This window comes from Callospermophilus lateralis, chromosome 2, assembly GCF_048772815.1.
Source record: "Callospermophilus lateralis isolate mCalLat2 chromosome 2, mCalLat2.hap1, whole genome shotgun sequence".
NCBI classification, from domain to species: Eukaryota; Metazoa; Chordata; class Mammalia; order Rodentia; family Sciuridae; genus Callospermophilus; species Callospermophilus lateralis.
The window spans coordinates 196,182,460-196,200,272 of NC_135306.1; the positions used below are offsets into that span (position 1 = coordinate 196,182,460).

Below are 17,813 nucleotides of genomic sequence, written 5' to 3' on the forward strand. Positions count from 1 at the left end.
GTTGTCCAAGTTTTATACAGAAACACACACACACACACACACACACACACCAAGAGCCAAAGCCATATTTACTAATAAAAACAAAGTGAAAGTCAGACACTGCCTTATTTCAATATATACTACAAAGCTACAGCAATCAGATCATTTGCAGTTGGCTTGGAAACAGATCTTTAGACTGATGGGACAGGACAGAGAGAGAAGCCCATACATCTCAAGTCAGCTGAGGTTCATGAAAAGTGCTAAGAACACACATTAGGGGGAAAAGACAGTCTTTTCAACAAAATGTGCTTGGAAAAGTGGATCTCTGCATTCAGAAGGACAGCACTGGACCTCTATCTGTCATTAGTTACTAAAATCAACTCTAAAATGGATTATAAAAAATTAATGGAAGATCTGAAAACAAAAATCTACCAGAAAATTATGTAGGGGAAATACTGTAGAACATTGAAATGGGGAAGGATTTCATAAGGAGATCTCAAAATCACAAGATACAATTATAAGTAGACAAATAGGAGTAATTCAAACCATAAAGTTTCTATAAAGTAAAGGAAATGCTAGTCGGAGAGAAGAGAAAACTTGTGGAGTGAAAGAAAACACATGTAATCTATGCACCTGACAATGGGTGAATGTTCAGACTATAAACAGGGTCAAAAATCAATAGTTAAAACTTCCAAATAACCCATATTAGAAATGCACAATAGAGCAACTTTGACATTTTTGAAAAGAAAACATATAAATGGAGAATAGAAAATTTAAAAAACGTGCAGCATCATTCATCATTTGGGACATTTAAATCAAAACCATAATGAAATATCATCTCAAAAAAGTTAATGGTACTATTACCAAAAAAAAAAAAAAAAAAAAAAAAACCAACAAGAAGCAAATAAACAAAAACAAGTATAAATAATAACAAGCTCAGGTAAATACATGAACAAAAGGGAAGACATGTACACTGTTGGTGGAATGCTAAGTCAACATGCATTACGGTAAAATAAAATGTAGATCCTGCAACATTCTCCAGTCATTCCTCTTCTGAGTATATATACAAAGGACGTGGAATCAGCATGTTGAAGGGATGTCTACATTTCAATGTTCTTTGCACCACTGTTCACAATAGCCACAAGCGAGAAGCAACCTAAGTGCTCACCCACTGATTCAGTTACACAGAGTTCATAGAAAAGCCTACAATAAAACGTGATTTGCATAGAGAAAGCAATGAAATGCTTTAATTTGGAACCACATGGGAGGAACAGGAGATCATTGTGCTATTTGAAACAATATATAAATATATATTTATAAATATTTAACTAGATTTAAATATGACCCAATGAATACCTACATAGAAGCACTGCATGTTACCAATTTAATATGAATAATTTATGTTTTAATGTCTCTGATGAAAATGAATTGATTAACATAACTAAAAGAAGTTCTTAAAATAAGGTACTCCTATAAAAAAAATAGGGGGCAATGGAACACAATCAACAAACTAGAAACAAAGTCATGCACATATGGCCACTGTTACTCAACAATGATTTTAAATATACAAAACTGGAAAAAGATAGTATTGTCAACAAATGGTTTTAGTAAATTTAAATATGAACATGCAAAAGAATATAATCAGAATCTCCAACTATATCATGTAGGTGTATAAACTTAAAATGGATTAAGATTTAAATATACGTCCTAAAAGAAAAATTCTTGACAGAAAAGCTACAGGACTATGGGATTGGTCATAATTTCTTGGTATCCAGATCAAAGCCAAGCACCATCACTTCCCAACCCAAGAGAGAGAGAGAGAGAGAGAGAGAGAGAGAGAGGGAGAAGTGAGACTATGCAATTAAAAACCTTCTGCCATGCAAAGGAGCTATCAACAGAGTGAATAGGCAACTGTACAAAATTGGATGAAATATTCACAAACCACACTCTAATATGAAGTGAATATTAAAAACAAAATGAAAGCCTGGAATATGGCTCAGTAGTAGAGGGGTTCAATCTCCAGCACCAATACATATATGAATCAACAGGAATTCCTAAAGAATAACAAAATCAGTTATTTATAAATAATCGAGGAACTGATTATATGTAAAGAAGAAAATGGCAAAAAGGTAGGCAGAGAAGTTGTTCAACACCACCAATAATTAGAGAAACGCAAATATGAAATATTAAAAACAGAACAGAGAACACTATATATTCAATAAATAGCATCATTTTGGGCCTCATCCAAAATGATTTACTTTTTGTTTTGAAGCAAATCATTAAACTGCTCTGTGGAAACAGAAGATAATTTGGGCTTATTCCCTTTGAGACATCAGTTGTAGGCTTCATCAACAGTTCTTTCAGTGGATGTAAACAGTTTAAATTAGCCATACTTACATTGCACTCAAAGTTCTATTTTCTGATCCATTGGTAAGAGAAAATTTCAGATATTTGAAGCATATTTGGGGAACTAGAACCTATGCTATTGACTATAAATCTATTATTTGGTAGTAGATATTTTAGCTACCAAAGAATAAGTAATAAGTAGTTCTTTCCTTTTGCAGGTATGGATTACTTATATTAAGATCTGATTTAGTCAGAGTTTTTCTACCTAGAAATTTAAACCCAAACTACTGGAAAAAGAAGAAAGGTGGAAAATATTGAATTTATGTTTACTACAGTAAAAAGTCTGTTCTTTATTGAATGTGAGCTTTCATGATGATGGTGGAGGAAAATAGTTCAAAGTTAAAATAATCATGAATCTATCAACAGAGGGTAAGAAAATGGGACATTTTCCACTCTGTGGGGTCTTCTCTGTTGGTATAGTTGGAAAAGAAGAGTAATTTGGTAAGAGCCACATACCTGCTACACAATTTTGTAGTCTCTTCAGATGGCTTCACATTTCATAGCATTTCTTTTAGGTTTGATGGTTTAAAAAATCCTGAAACATAAAATTAAGACTTTAATTTCCTGAGTCTGGGTGTTGCTTGGGACAGAGTCCAGTGGCACAATGAAGCCAAGATATTAAAGGAGACAGGAAAACAGCAGCAAGTGAATTCACCCTGGAGGGAGATCTGACAATGAATCTTGTTTCTGACAGTTTTTATCTGTGAAAGTCACAAAAGATGAGATAGCATAATATGCATAAAGTAAAATTTTTTTTTACCAAAAATTCAATAAATGCGTGTTATAATTTCTCTCTTCTTTTGCAGACTTAGTATTAGTAGATGAAGCTTAATATAATTGGTATTTTCTATCATCAATTGAGATAGGATTTGTCAAAGTAGATATAGATTAAATTTATACTTCATCTTATACTGTCTTCAAGAATCATAGTTAGTCTCTCAGTAACTGATTCCTTTGAACTTGTGTTAATATTGATATATTGGAATAATATAATTTTCTTTTTTTACCAAATTACTGTCTTTTTCCAATTGAAAATGCTGTCTATAGAAGAATTTAGCTAAAAACATACAATTTCCTTGAAGCAAAAGTAAGCTCCTTTAACATATAAAATGGAAATGTACTTTTCAGGAGTGCATGAGGCTTTTTTCCACAAATAACTCAACTAACAGGGCTTTTTATTCTCTAAGGAATAATTCAGGGATATAAAGTGCAGATACAGGAAAAATGTAATAACCTTATTTGATTAAAAGCATTTAATCCCCAGAGAATTCTTGTAAATGCAAACTAATTTACCACATTCTTGAAACAAATTGTCTGTCCCTGAATATTTACTGCAATATTGTAAAATAAATATTAGTGTGTAGAATCTTCAAATGAATGTTTTATGGGAAATAATTGAATGCAATTATTGAAGATGTAGAAGTTTGATTCTATTTCAATGAAAAGTAGCTCTGACATAACAAGTCAAGTATGCAGATATCAAATATATATATAATATATATCATCAAATACATATTTATCAAATATATAAAATATATTTCAAATATGTACTTATCTAATATACATCTATCAAAAATTTACTAAATATATATATTTTATATATGCATACTTGAGATGTTATATCAGAGGAAAACATTGGGATAGAATCAGAATTCTACAGGTTTCAACACACATACACATACACATTGTAGCTAAACTCTTTTTGCTTTAAGGTGATTTTATATGAAAGGAGCTAATGGAATTCAGTGGTACAAAACCAATTTGACCTCATCATTTAAGGGAAATGGTACATGTTGGGTTACTTTGTTAACACTCATAACTTCCTAATGACTCTTCAGTGATTGAAATGATCAGTGGATTCACATTGTCTTTTGGTCTGCTGCTTGAAAATTATACACTGTAAAAAATGTTTCATGTTCCTTCTAGTCATGGTGCTGTTCATTCTTTCCTAGTATCATCACCTGTTATTTTATGATCATCTTCAAGTGTGTTCCATGAGATTTCAGCATGAAGAATGTGACTGAAGTAGCTGTATTTGTGTTGAGGGGCTTCACTGACAATCCTGAACTGCAGATCTTCTTCTTTCTCTTGTTTCTAGCAGTTTACCTTTTTACTCTCATGGGAAATTTAGGACTGATTGTACTGGTCATTGGGGATTCCCGGCTGCACAACCCAATGTACTATTTTCTGAGTGTACTGTCTTCCATAGATGCCTGCTATTCATCTGTTATCACTCCAAATATGTTGGTAGACTTTTTATCAAGGGAGAAAACCATTTCCTTTGGTGCATGTGCAGCTCAGATGTTTTTTGCTGTAACCTGTGGAACCACAGAGTGCTTTCTCTTGGCTGCCATGGCTTATGACCGCTATGTGGCCATCTACAACCCACTTCTGTATTCAGTGAGCATGTCACCCAGGGTCTATGTGCCACTCATCGTGGCTTCCTGTGTTGGTGGAATTCTGCATGCTATAACACACACCACAGCCACTTTCAGCCTGTCCTTCTGTGGATCCAACATAATCAACCACATCTTCTGTGACATCCCTCCTCTCCTTGCAATTTCCTGTTCTGATACTGGCCCCAATCAGCTGCTGCTCTTCTACTTTGCTGGCTCTATTGAGATATGTACTATACTAATTGTCCTGATCTCTTATGGTTTCATTCTGTTGGCTATTCTGAGGATACGTTCTGCTGAAGGGAAGCAGAAAGTCTTTTCTACCTGTGGCTCTCACTTAACTGCAGTGTCTATTTTTCATGGTACTGTTCTATTTATGTATGTGAGACCAACATCCAACTATGCTTTGGAACATGACATGACAGTGTCTATATTTTACTCCATTGTTATTCCTATGATGAATCCCATTATTTATAGTTTGAGGAACAAAGGTGTAAAAGGGGCAATGAAGAGAGTTTTGGGGAATAATTGGTTAATCAATACAATCTATTTTTCACAGTAGACATTCATTGAACAAATTGAGAGTAATGTTTGACAGTTTTATGAGAGTATGCAAAAAATATTTGTTTCCTTTTCTTAGTGTATTCTCTTTCTTCTGATTATATGCTCAGTCCTCTCTTGTGTTGTTTTAACTGTAGAAATCCTGCATCATCTATTTACAATGATCTTACTTCTATATGTATATGCATATGCATATACATAATTCTGATATAAGTGTACAAAATTCAACACAAACTTGCATATATTTACATATTATTTAATATTCTATTTATTTGTATTGATCTCTATCTAAATTATATTTTAGTTGCAACTATATTTTTTATATAAATAGCATCTCACCATCTTGATCAAGCCCCATGCTGAGGCAAAAAAGAACACATACAAAATGCCACAGAATGTTGGTGGAAATTTTCCAGGATGCCATAAGTAACTGAATCCAGTTCAAAGCAATCTATTGCATTCTTATGTCTATGAGCCATCTACCCAGGTGGTTGTTTAGACACCACAGATAGCATGCTTGAGTTCCAGGGTCTGATCACTGGCCTAATTCATGAAGATGAATTTCTTCCTCTTTTATTCTGTTTTCCAATATCATAGGCCTAATCTCATCTTTAAATTCCTCACAGATATTGATACTAGACTATTGATATTTTCAGCATTTTTCAAGATTAAACTTAAATACAAACAATACAAAACAAAATTTGGTAGGATTTAATGTACAACTGGATGACAGCTTTTGCTCTTGCCAGAACTGAGCACAAAGGGGTCATTATGAGATTGCCTACAGGCCTGGTCCCTCCTCAGCTTTGGCTTTGTTCTTGATGGCACCGCTCTGTGAAGCTCTTGAAGATGGCACCCCTCCTAATCACCCAGGTACAAGAATAGACATTCCAGCATCTCTAATGTGCTCACCGTTAACCCTGCTTCCAACACATCAATTTTTCAATGTACAGATATGTCCTCTTAAATTTCAGTTTAGTGATATGTTTTTCTTTCTTTCTTCATCATCCTTTATTGTTTTTTAAATTATTTTGTAAACTCATTTTCTCCCTCCAGAGTCCCCTTTGTTCATTAATTGTAGCAAGATATTATGTTTATAACATAGAATGCAACCTTAATGTGTGTCCCTAAAATGGAATTAAATTTTAAATAACATTATAAGAGACAAATACAGAGTACCTCCTACCACATTGTAGTCTTACACAATACCTTAAAGACCACCCTCCCTTGGCTTACACTCTCATCTGACATTACATGATTACTCCCTTCAAGTATTAAAACTAAGTCCTGATGATTGGCATTTAATATCTGTGTATTTCCAGTTAATGCGAAGCAGGACTGACCTTGTAGATGTGTGTGTGTATTTGTGTGTGTGTGTGTGTGTGTGTGTGCTCATGTATTATTAAGCATGCAAGAATTCTTTAAGCACAGTTTAAACCTACGAAGAACTTTATGCATATATATTTTCAACTCTGCATCTACCTCATAGTAATCACAACAATAGTGAAAATATGCCACATAGTATAAAAAATAGCTACAATATACATTGATGAATTAATGACTGTTAATACTTAGGACATTTGGATAACGCACTCATACTAAAGAAATTAAGAAATAAAGAAACCTCTTAGGGTTAGTATCTGAACTTAAGTTTAATAATGGCTTGAAAAATTCAAATGTAAAGTCATTTTAACCATTTTAAATGCCCTACATTGACAAAAATTTAAAAGTTATTTTATATAGGTGCTGAGAAGATGAAGTTAAAAAAAAACAAACAAGTCTTACCTTGTGCTGTGAATATAATAACAGAGGTGTGGGAAAATATTACATTTCTAATAAATTTATGTGTTCAGCATAATCACAGGAGAATCTCTAGCAAAATGAAGTAACATAGAATTGTACAAAACAACCATGTGAGGAAGGAAATTTGCAGAATAAGACATTCAGTAAATTGTCAAAAATATTTACTTAAATCCTCTGTAAAATTTATAGCATATCTGCTGAAGAGTAAGTAAATTTCTATTTAACTAATGACAAAGTGTGGACAGAGTTCACACGTGGGAAAGGAGAAAACTGGGTGGGATTTGAACCAGAAGTCACAAAAGGAGAAACAGATACACAATGAACTCCAAAATATAAAATATGATATTTATGTGTAAAATCAGATTAACATTAATATATAAAGGCAATCACACTTTTATTTAATATCCATTAGGAAAAACAAGTACATTAAATTATAGGAAAAAGTATACTTTTATTGTGCCAGAAGTGGTGGCACATGCCTGTAATTCCAGCGGCTCCAGAGGCTGAGGCAGGAGGACCTGGAATTCAAAGCCAGCTTCAGCAACTTAGCAAGGCAGGCACTTAGGAACTCAGTAAGACCCATAAAAATGGGCTGGGGATGTGACTCAGTGGTTAAACACCTCTAGGTTCAATCCTCTGTTAAAAAAAAAAATGTATACTTTTATCTTTAATATGTTAATAGTTACCAGAACTCTTAAGTATAATCCCTTTAGTATAATCTCTTTAGTTTATTAATTTAAAAAAAATAATAATTTGAAACACAAATGAATGTAAGCCCAGCACATGGGAAACCTCTATAAACCCACGACTATCATGACTAATGAAAATGCAATTATTTATTGCATGAAAAAATATATAATTTATTATCCAGAATGTATGTATATTACATAGAGAAATTATAAAAGTAGGCACTACTCATATAGGATGAAAATTTACCTAAATTCATTTAAAGATACTTTATTGAAATGAAATTCACATGTCATGAGGTGAATTATTTTAAATTAAAAGAAATGATTATCAATTATATTTGTAATGCTTTATAACCAATCAACTTTAGAGCTGTCATTTCCTCCAGTGAAAGTTAATTTCTCCTCATCCTCACTTGGCTCAGCCCTTCTAATGTGTTATCCTTTATTTTTCCTTTCTGTATAATTCAAAAAGAATTCATAATAGAGGTGATCTTTGTTCCTTAACTGCTTTGAATTAGTATATTTTATAGATTCAGATCTGTTATCATTTGTATTGGTACTTCATTATTCTTTTTAAATATTCATTGCATATTATTAAACATGAGAGCTGCAGTTTTAATAATTTCAAATGTATAATGCTGAACTGTTAACTGTAACTCAGTGTTTCACAGCAGATCTCTAGAACACATTTTGTTTCAGTAATTGAGTCTTCACATCTATTAGCAACTCCTCATTTTCCCAATGCCCAACCCTTGGAAACTACACTCTACATTCTGATTTCATAAGTTTGATTATTTTTTAAAGCGAAAATTATGAATTATTTGTCTGTGACTATTTTATTCAGCATAATGTTCTCCCAGTTTTCTGTGATATCACATATTAGAGGACATATTTTTTAATACCTTTATTTTGTTTATTTATCATTTTTTTTTCAAATGTGGTGCTGAGGATTGAACCCAGGGCCTTATACAAGCCAGACAAGTGCTTTACTACTGAGGCACAATGCCAACCCTTTGTTTCTTTTTAGGGGGTTACTGGGGATTGAACCCAGAGGTTCTTTACTTATCAGCTACATTCCCCAAACTTTTTTTCTTTTTTTAATAGAGTCTTGCTTAGTTGCTGGAGCTGGCCTTGAACTTTCAATCCTCTGGCCTAAGCCTTCTGTGTCACTGGGATTACAGACATGCACCATCACACTCAGCAGAGTATATCATTATTAAGTCTTATTAATATTCCATGTTGTATATATAAATTTTATTCATCCATTCAACCATGAACATATATTTATGTTGCTTCCCCTTTGGCTCTTTCTAATTATGCTTTAAAGAAAATGAGGACACTATTGTCTCTTTGAGTCCTAACTCCAGTTATTTTGAACACAATCCTTAAATTTGTTGGCTGGCTCATATTGTACTATCAGTAAGTAAATGAATCCACAGTTGGACAGAAATTGTCCTTGATAATTAATGGATGACTTCCAGGTCTTTGTTTAAACTCTCAGATGCTTTAGGGATAATCTATTACTTGCTTGACTTCTCCTCTGGGAGAATCTCAATATGTGAAAAAAAAAAATCTATAAAACGTCCTCACAAATGCCATGTTAAGAAAACATGGGGGAATCAAGAGAGCAGTTACATTAAAGGTAACAAAAACTGAAGATTTCATGTAGTATCATAAGTGAATAGTGTCTTCAGAAATGGCCACAATATTCCCTGGCTTTGCCATCTAATCAATGTGGTTATCCGTCTATTGCAATGCCTTAAATGCAATGAAATCTCATTTTTTTCTTTCATATTATTTTTTTTAATATTGGATCTTCTTAAATAGTTGGAGTATCTTTGAAACAGATGGTGTGAGGTTCAAAAATACTAGAAACTAAATACATACACATATATAATAATATATATACACATATGTATACTTCGATGTGTGTATATGTGTATGTGTATGTGTGTGTTTGTGTGTGTGTGTATGACAGAAGTTCAAATAAGAAATGGGAGATGAGGAGATGTGAATCACAAAATAACTTTTTTTTTGTAAAGGTAGAATTTGAATTTCTTGGTGCTGGTAATTGAATCTGAGGCCCTATTTATACTGAGTAAGTACTGTACCACTGAGTGACAATTCCAACACAAAAGGCTGAATTTGAAACTGCCAACATTCAGGCTTTCATTGTGAAGTTTTTGCAGATATTTATGTACTCACTCTAGGCTTTTTTTTTTGCCACCCTTTCAAAAGTAATTTAAAATTTAATGATTATGTAAATTATATATAAATGTGATTCATTTCTGATCTCTTAATAAGGAAATAGGAGTTTCCACTTTATACTGAGAGATGAAAAGCCTGTCTTGAAGATTAAGGAGACCTTTAAGTCCCCAGTTCTACACTGCTGGTAAAATATTCTTTATTTTGGAGTGGTATCTGATTCAATTTTTCATGGTTTATAGGGGTTAAAAATGAAATTATAGTATTCAGTAAAGAAAGAAAACTATGAAAAAGCAAATTGTTTTGTAGACCTGTAATCCCAGCAGCTCAGACAGATGGGGAAGGAGTATAGCAACAATCTAGTGAGGCTGTATACAACCTAGTTAGACCCTGTCTCAAAATGAAATATAAAAACAGAATGCACCAGTTTGTTCTAATTTGATCAGACTACCTCATACCCACCCCCAAGTTTTTGTATGTATTATATATCAGATTTGTTACATATAAGCATGTATATCTCAATAATACTGACTGTGTATCCAGGGGAAGATTAATATTTTAAGTGATTTTGAATCATGATACCTTAAATTAAAATGTTATTAAAAATTTTAAAAATATAGATGGTAGGTCATTCAAAACCATAGCTTAGTTGATCCAATTTAAGTCATCAAGTTTGGGGCATTTGCAGAAATCAGGACAAATTACAAGGATAATCCTACCTTGACCTGTTCCTTACCTATTCATCTTCTTAGTCTGTCAAGTGAAGTTCTGAGCAGTGTCCATGTACATCTGCAAGGAAAACCTTTTCAGGTAGGTTGCTGTTGTCACATAAGAAACAAGACCGTAATATCATGAACATGAATCTGAGAGCTACTAATGGGAAGTATGTGCACATTGAACAAGTTAATCACCTTCTGAACAAATTTGGAAGGATAAACTGGTTTTGCATCTGAGAATAAAGGGTTTAGATTAAATTATTGGCATGGAATTATACACGAGAATTTAACATGCAAATGACAATATCAACACATGTGCACTTTCTTCTGGTTTGTTTCTTCAAATAAGAACAATTACCATGATCATTATTATAGTTTTCTATTCATAACTTCCAAGTGTGCTAACACTTTCAGCTATACCTGTGAAAATTTGGCTTTCAGAGGATTATGTATTGACTATGCCTTATTACCCCATTCTACTTAGGGTTCTTAGGATCTTTCTCTTTTCTTAACAGTAGTGTTAGTTGTATATTAGCCCAAGAGATTTGTATGCAATTGAAAATCAGTTATTAGAAATTTTATTTGGTTATTAGAAATTTATATATAATTTACATAAATACAATGTCAGTTTATTAAATGTAATTAGCAAATATCAATATGTCATTGCAATTATATATAATATCAAAGAATAATACAATTATATATTTGTTCAACAATAATTTTTAGAATGTTTAAACTTTGGTCATTTTTTGCCTCATAATTCTGTATAAATTCTTCAATATCTCTGTTTATTTATTTATTTACACATCTATCATTATCTATTTATCTGTCTAGATTTCTCAACTTTGGTACAATTTGTTGGTGTGAATATTGTTTGGGGCAAGATATTCTGGGTCATATACAATCTTTACCATTAAATGCCAGTAGCAGTTCATCTCCTACTTGCGAAAATCAAAATATCTCCAGACATTGCACAAAGTTCATTGGTGAGCCAAATCATCCTAGATCAGAACAAATTTATATCAGTCTCAATTTCTTTAAATTTTAATTGTAAAGATGTTTGTTTTTTAATATTACAACATCAAAACTAAGGATTTATCTTATCTGTAGTAGATTTGAAGCATAAAACTCCATATGATAATATTTGTAATCTACTGACATTGCTACTCTGTGTTTCCAATATAGATTTTCTAATAAAACTGAATGGAAAAACCCAACCTCACAGCTGTGCATGAATTCATTCTGAAGGGCATCACCTCACGCCCTGATCTGCAGGCTCCACTGTTTGGGCTGTTCCTCATCATCTACATGAGCACACTGGTGGGCAACTTGGGCATGATCATCCTCACCAAGGTGGACCACAGCCTGCAAACACCCATGTACTTTTTCCTGAGGCACCTGTCTATTACAGATCTTGGTTATTCTACAGTTGTGGGCCCCAAAATGTTAGTAAACTTTGTTGTGGATCAAAATACAATTTCCTATCACTTTTGTGCTACACAATTAGCTTTCTTTCTTGTGTTTATTATTACTGAACTTTTTATTCTGTCTGCCATGTCCTATGATCGCTATGTGGCCATATGTAAACCTCTCTTCTACACTGTCATCATGTCACAGAGGGTATGTCATATATCAGTGGCAATCCCATATCTCTACTGCACATTTGTGTCTCTTCTAGTCACCATAAAGATTTTTACATTATCCTTCTGTGGCTACAATGTCATCAGTCATTTCTACTGTGACAGTCTCCCTTTAATAGCTTTGCTCTGTTCAAATACATATGAAATTGAAGTGATAATTCTGATCTTAGCAGCTTTTAATTTGATTTCCTCTCTTCTGGTCATCATTGTGTCCTATGTGCTCATCCTCAAAGCCATTCTCAAGATGAAATCTGCTGAGGGCAGGCGTAAGGCTTTCTCCACCTGTGGATCCCACCTGACATCAGTCACAGTGTTCTATGGGACTTTGATATTCATGTATGTGCAGCCCAAGTCCAGTCACTCTTTTGATACTGATAAAGTGGCTTCCATATTTTACACTATGGTCATACCTATGTTGAATCCTTTGATCTACAGCCTGAGGAACAAAGATGTAAAGTGTGCCCTAAAGAGGACCTGGAATAAGATACGCAACATATTTTCTTGAATGTTATGTATTCTATGAACCATAAATCAGGTTTGGTTGTGAACCTGTTCTGTTTCCCTCTAAAACACTAAGCAGAACTGGGCTTGACATATCTTCAAAGATTGGCCTACCCATTGCTGAATACTATAAATATTTAATTGAAAAAAATGCTGAATGATTTTGCCTTCCTTGAAGGGGAGAGATGAATTATAGTATAAAAATTAAGGAAATTCTGAATAAAAGGGCTCAGGGTCTATAGTCTTTACGGTGTATAGAGTAGGAGAATGAGAATAAGTAATATGCATAGAAAAGGAGTTATTGTGGCCTGTAATCTTAACTATGCATCATATTTTCCATTCAAATGCTTGTTTTTGTATGTGTTGTTCTTTGATTTAAAAGTAATTGCTCTGCTTTAGGCATATTTCTTTGGCTTATGCATCACAATGATTTGAAGGAATCAGTCATAAGAAAATGCCTTAGAACCCCATTCCATTTAGCGTTCTTAGGATCTTCCTCTTTCCTTAACAGTAGTGTTAGTTGTATATTAGCCCAAGACATCCTATTAACATATTTGGCTATTTAGTCCTACATATTCAGTACTGTATATAATATTATCTGTATATTGGAGTGACTGCACCAATTAAAGCAAAACTCTTAAGTTCTGTCCTTTAAAATTCTGGGTTTTGCTCCTACTTTCCCTTCCCTGGCTCCATCTTGATTCATTAGTGCTTGTGTCTAATGGATATTTATTCTATTCAACTTAATGTAAGAATACTTACTTAATGTAAGAATAATTCTGTTTGAAAATCATCATCTATTTATTATTGTGTTCTTACCTAAGGGAACTTTCTCTTATGGAATAGGCTTATTGTTTGTTCTCTCTCTCTCTCTCTCTCTCCCCTTTGCCCTCCCCATTTCTGATGGCTTTCCTTAGGTTTGGTACATGACATTGTACTATCTTTTGGCTAACCTCCATTCTTTCATAATCCCAGTTGGTGGAAGCAAAGAAAGATAGTCCCACAATTTGAACCATATTATAGAGAATCATATTATTATGAACCATAATAGAGAGTAACATGTTTTATATCTCTCCCTATATATAATTGTCATCTCTTCTGGACACACTTTGTCTGTAACACTCACTAACATTATCCACCTTTTTTATTATATTTTTATTATTTCACATTTGTAGCATTTGGTCTGTTTCCTTAGAACATCATAATATGATAAGGTCATCTTTTAGCCTATCAAATATAAATAAAAATATTTCATTGGAATACTAAGAACAGATGTATATTTTCATGTGTGGGTATGTATTTCTAAAAGCGTTTATACAGTTTATTATATTATATAATAAAATCAGCAACTGATTTATATATGCAAGAATTACATATATATATATATATATATATATATTTTTTTTTTTTATATTGGAGATTGAATCCAATGATGCTTAAAAACTGAGCCATATCCCCCAGGACTTATTTTCCATTTTATTTTGACACAGGATCTTGCTAAATTGCTGAAGCTGGCTTTGAACTTGCAATCCTCCTTCTTCAGCCTCCTGATCTGCTAGGATTATGGGCATGCACCACCATGTCTGGCTAAGAAAATGTTTTATTTCCCAAAAAAAAAAAAAAAAAAAAAAAACAAATGTTCAACAGAAATAAGTGAAATGTTTTTAATTAGTAGTTTCTGAGTACAAATTCTGGAAATGTCTAAATTAATATAATTTTAAATTGTTCTATGTTCCCCCAAATTAATACCAGTGAATGATTATAACTTTTTAAGAATAAATTAATTCTGCCTGGTGTAGCACATGCCTATAATTCTAGCAGCTTGGGAGGCTAAGACAGAAAGATTGAGAGTTCAAAGTCAATCTCTGTAATTTAGCAAAACCCTAAGCAACTCAACAAGACCCTGTCTCTTAAAAAAAGTGCTGGCATGTGACTCAGTGGTTAAATGCTCCTAGGTTCAATCCTCAGTACCAAAAAAGAGAAACAAAAGTAATTCTAATGTTTAAATTTCAAACACCAAACTGTGAATAAATGTTGCCTAATATGTTATTTCTGAAACAAACATTGGTTAGACTTTTGATGATTCCTCAAATTATCAAGTGAATGGTATGCTGAGGTTGAACATTTTAAAACATTTCACTTATTTCAAAAGTTGGTGTTTATTTTATTATTATGTGGAATTACAAATTCTTTCAGACAACTTGAATTTTTTTGTTGAATGTAATGTTCTAAAAACCAAGACTGGCATATGATCAAAATACTTGATAGGAAAATTTGAGTCAATACAATTTAATATTGTATAAAATGATTCCGAAGGTCTATCCAATTTAGAATAAGATATTTTGAAAATTAAGAATCCTCTGAGTTTGTAAACAAACAAATCTGTAGTTAAGATTAGAATCATAAGCCATGAGGTATTAAATTGAATAATTTCAGAGACACTGAACAACACACTAGGAAAAAAAAAAGTGTGGATGAAGAAGATCTTAAAATGGAAATGTATTAAAACTAACTTTCCACCCCATTTCCAAACCAGGTCCAGGTTATTCAGTCTGAAATTCTTCAAAATGAATATGGGAAATAAAAAGAGTAATCAGTTTTCAGAAACACTTGAAGAAAACTAAGGACGAGGTATATTTTTCAACTTATGGATACTCTCTGGATATCAAAGACAAATGAAAGCATCAAGTCCTTCTAAAATCTTAGCAAAATGTTAGAACGTGAATCTTGCAGAAAATAAAAACAATAATACACCATGCTAGGTTTAGGGCAGAAATTAATGTTTCATCAATCATTTGAAAATCAAAATGTCGTTATCTGTATTGAGAATTTAAGAAATAAAATGTATCTGACATGTTAATGAATACAGAATAATGACAAGTTCCAATATGCATTAATGACAAAAACTTTGACCAAACTATAAAATGGAATCTTTTTGTATTTGCAGCATGAATGTTTCTTGCTAAACCATTCAGAGCCACAGAAGGCTTTCTCATGGCTGCAAAGGCTTATTAAGCTATGTAGCCATCTACTACCCACTTCTGTGTTCAGTAAGCTTCTCAGACAGAGGCTATGTGACACTCATCATTGCCTTCTATGTTGGAGGAATTCTATATGCTAGTATGCACACAGTGGCCACTTTCAGACTGTCTTTGTGTGGATCAATGAGATCAGATACGTTTTCCGTGATATTCCTCATCTCCTTGCTATTTCTTATTTTATTTTATTTTCTACCAGGAAGTGGACCCAGAAGCACATAATCACTAAGCCACATCCCCAGTCCTTTTTGCATTTTATTTAGAGAAGGGGTCTCACTGAGTTGCTTAGGCCCTTGCTAAGTTGCTGAGGTTGACTTTCAACTTGTTATCCTCCTGCTTCAACCTCCTGAGCCATTGGGATTAGAGACATGTGTCACCATGCCCGCCCACTGGACATAACATGAATTCTTCATTCTTAATATTGTTAACTATAGGCACAATGTTTTGAAGCACATCTCTGGAATTTGCTTATCCTGCAAAATTGAGCCTTTATGCCTATTTATTACCTGGTATCCTCCAACTCTCATTCCTTTGCAACCATCATTTCACTTTCTGAATCTTTGAGGTTTGGGGGTATTTCATGTAAATGGTCATGAAGTACTGATCATTCTATGGTTGATTTATTGAGAAAAATGTTCTCCAGGTTCACCCACGTTATCATACAAAGCAGTGATACCACCAATTATCAGTGACGAGTTCTGCACCCTCATGTGTTGAGGTATAACATTAGAGAAACAGGCCAAGGCAAGTATATAAAGCAGGTTTTATTTAAAATGGGGTAACATAGACTACTCCTAGGAGGGAAAAGGAGGCCATAGCTGGTATTCTGGTATCCCCCAAAAAGCTAGGTGTTCTGCCTTTTTATGTCTTAGTCTTCCTTCATTCTTTTGCCCTCTCCCCCTTATCTTTCTGCTTCCTGCCTAGTGACTAGGCCCAGGAACGTTCCATGGGATGGCCAAAAGGTGGGAAACTGGTGGGCTGAAGGTGGAAGGGCAGGATGGAGCAGCCCAGGACACAGTCATTAACAACTTTATAGCTCCCTGTGGGGAGGGGTAATTCCTGGGACTGGTTACCTTAGCAACAGGTAGGGCAGGGCCAGGTTCTTGATAAGAGTGGAGGAAGGGCTCTGAAGGAATTTCAATCCCTGAGGGGGAAGTCTCCAACTTTCCAGACTCACTCAAATTGGCCTCCTTGATCCCACCTGACTTGACTTACCTATACCGACTGCCTGTCTAATTTTGGCTTCGTCAGCATAGAAATGTTTAAGGTTGTAGGATATTTCATCGTTTGTATATACCACATTTTATTTATCTATTCATCTATCAGTGAATATTTATGTTGTTTACACACCTTTGCTGTTTCAAATAATGCTGCAATGAACATAAGAGAACTAATATGTCTGAGACCCTAATGCTCAGATACTTCTGCATGAAATTGAAAGTTAAATTTGCAGAATTTTATACTGAGGAGAGAAAGAGACAGAGAGAGAAAGAAAGTAAGTCAAAGGTAAATAACATTGCCCCTGACAATTAGTGGACAATCTCCAGGCATTTCGTTAAGCATTCAAATGTTATAGTGATAATAAATAAATTGCTTGGCATTTCCTCAGGGAGCCTCTCTAAAGTTGAAACAATGCATAAATTATCCTTGAAAATGCCAAGTTATGGAACACATGGGAGAATCACAAAAGAGGCTACATTATAGGTAACAGGTAGGTTTTATGAGTTCACAGTATGATAACAGTCTCTACAGAAATTATCTCATTTGCTATGGCTATTAAATCCAATCCATATCTGATTAGCATCTATGTTTCTACTACTCAAAAATGCCTGAACAGCATCAGGAGTAGGAACTCTTTTCTCTGCATACTAATTATTAT

General features: G+C 33.6%; 2 protein-coding genes across 2 annotated transcripts; both read left to right on the top strand.

The window, feature by feature from the left end:
- Nucleotides 1-4,279: 4,279 nt before the first annotated feature.
- On the top strand, nt 4,280-5,343 carry LOC143390470 (olfactory receptor 5T7-like). Its single transcript, XM_076842855.2, has one exon. It carries the CDS (start codon nt 4,393-4,395, stop codon nt 5,341-5,343), a length of 951 nt encoding a protein of 316 aa, XP_076698970.2. The 5' UTR covers nt 4,280-4,392.
- Nucleotides 5,344-11,958: 6,615 nt separating this feature from the next.
- Nucleotides 11,959-12,900, top strand: LOC143391768 (olfactory receptor 8K3-like). Its single transcript, XM_076844520.2, has one exon. It carries the CDS (start codon nt 11,959-11,961, stop codon nt 12,898-12,900), a length of 942 nt encoding a protein of 313 aa, XP_076700635.2.
- Nucleotides 12,901-17,813: the final 4,913 nt, after the last annotated feature.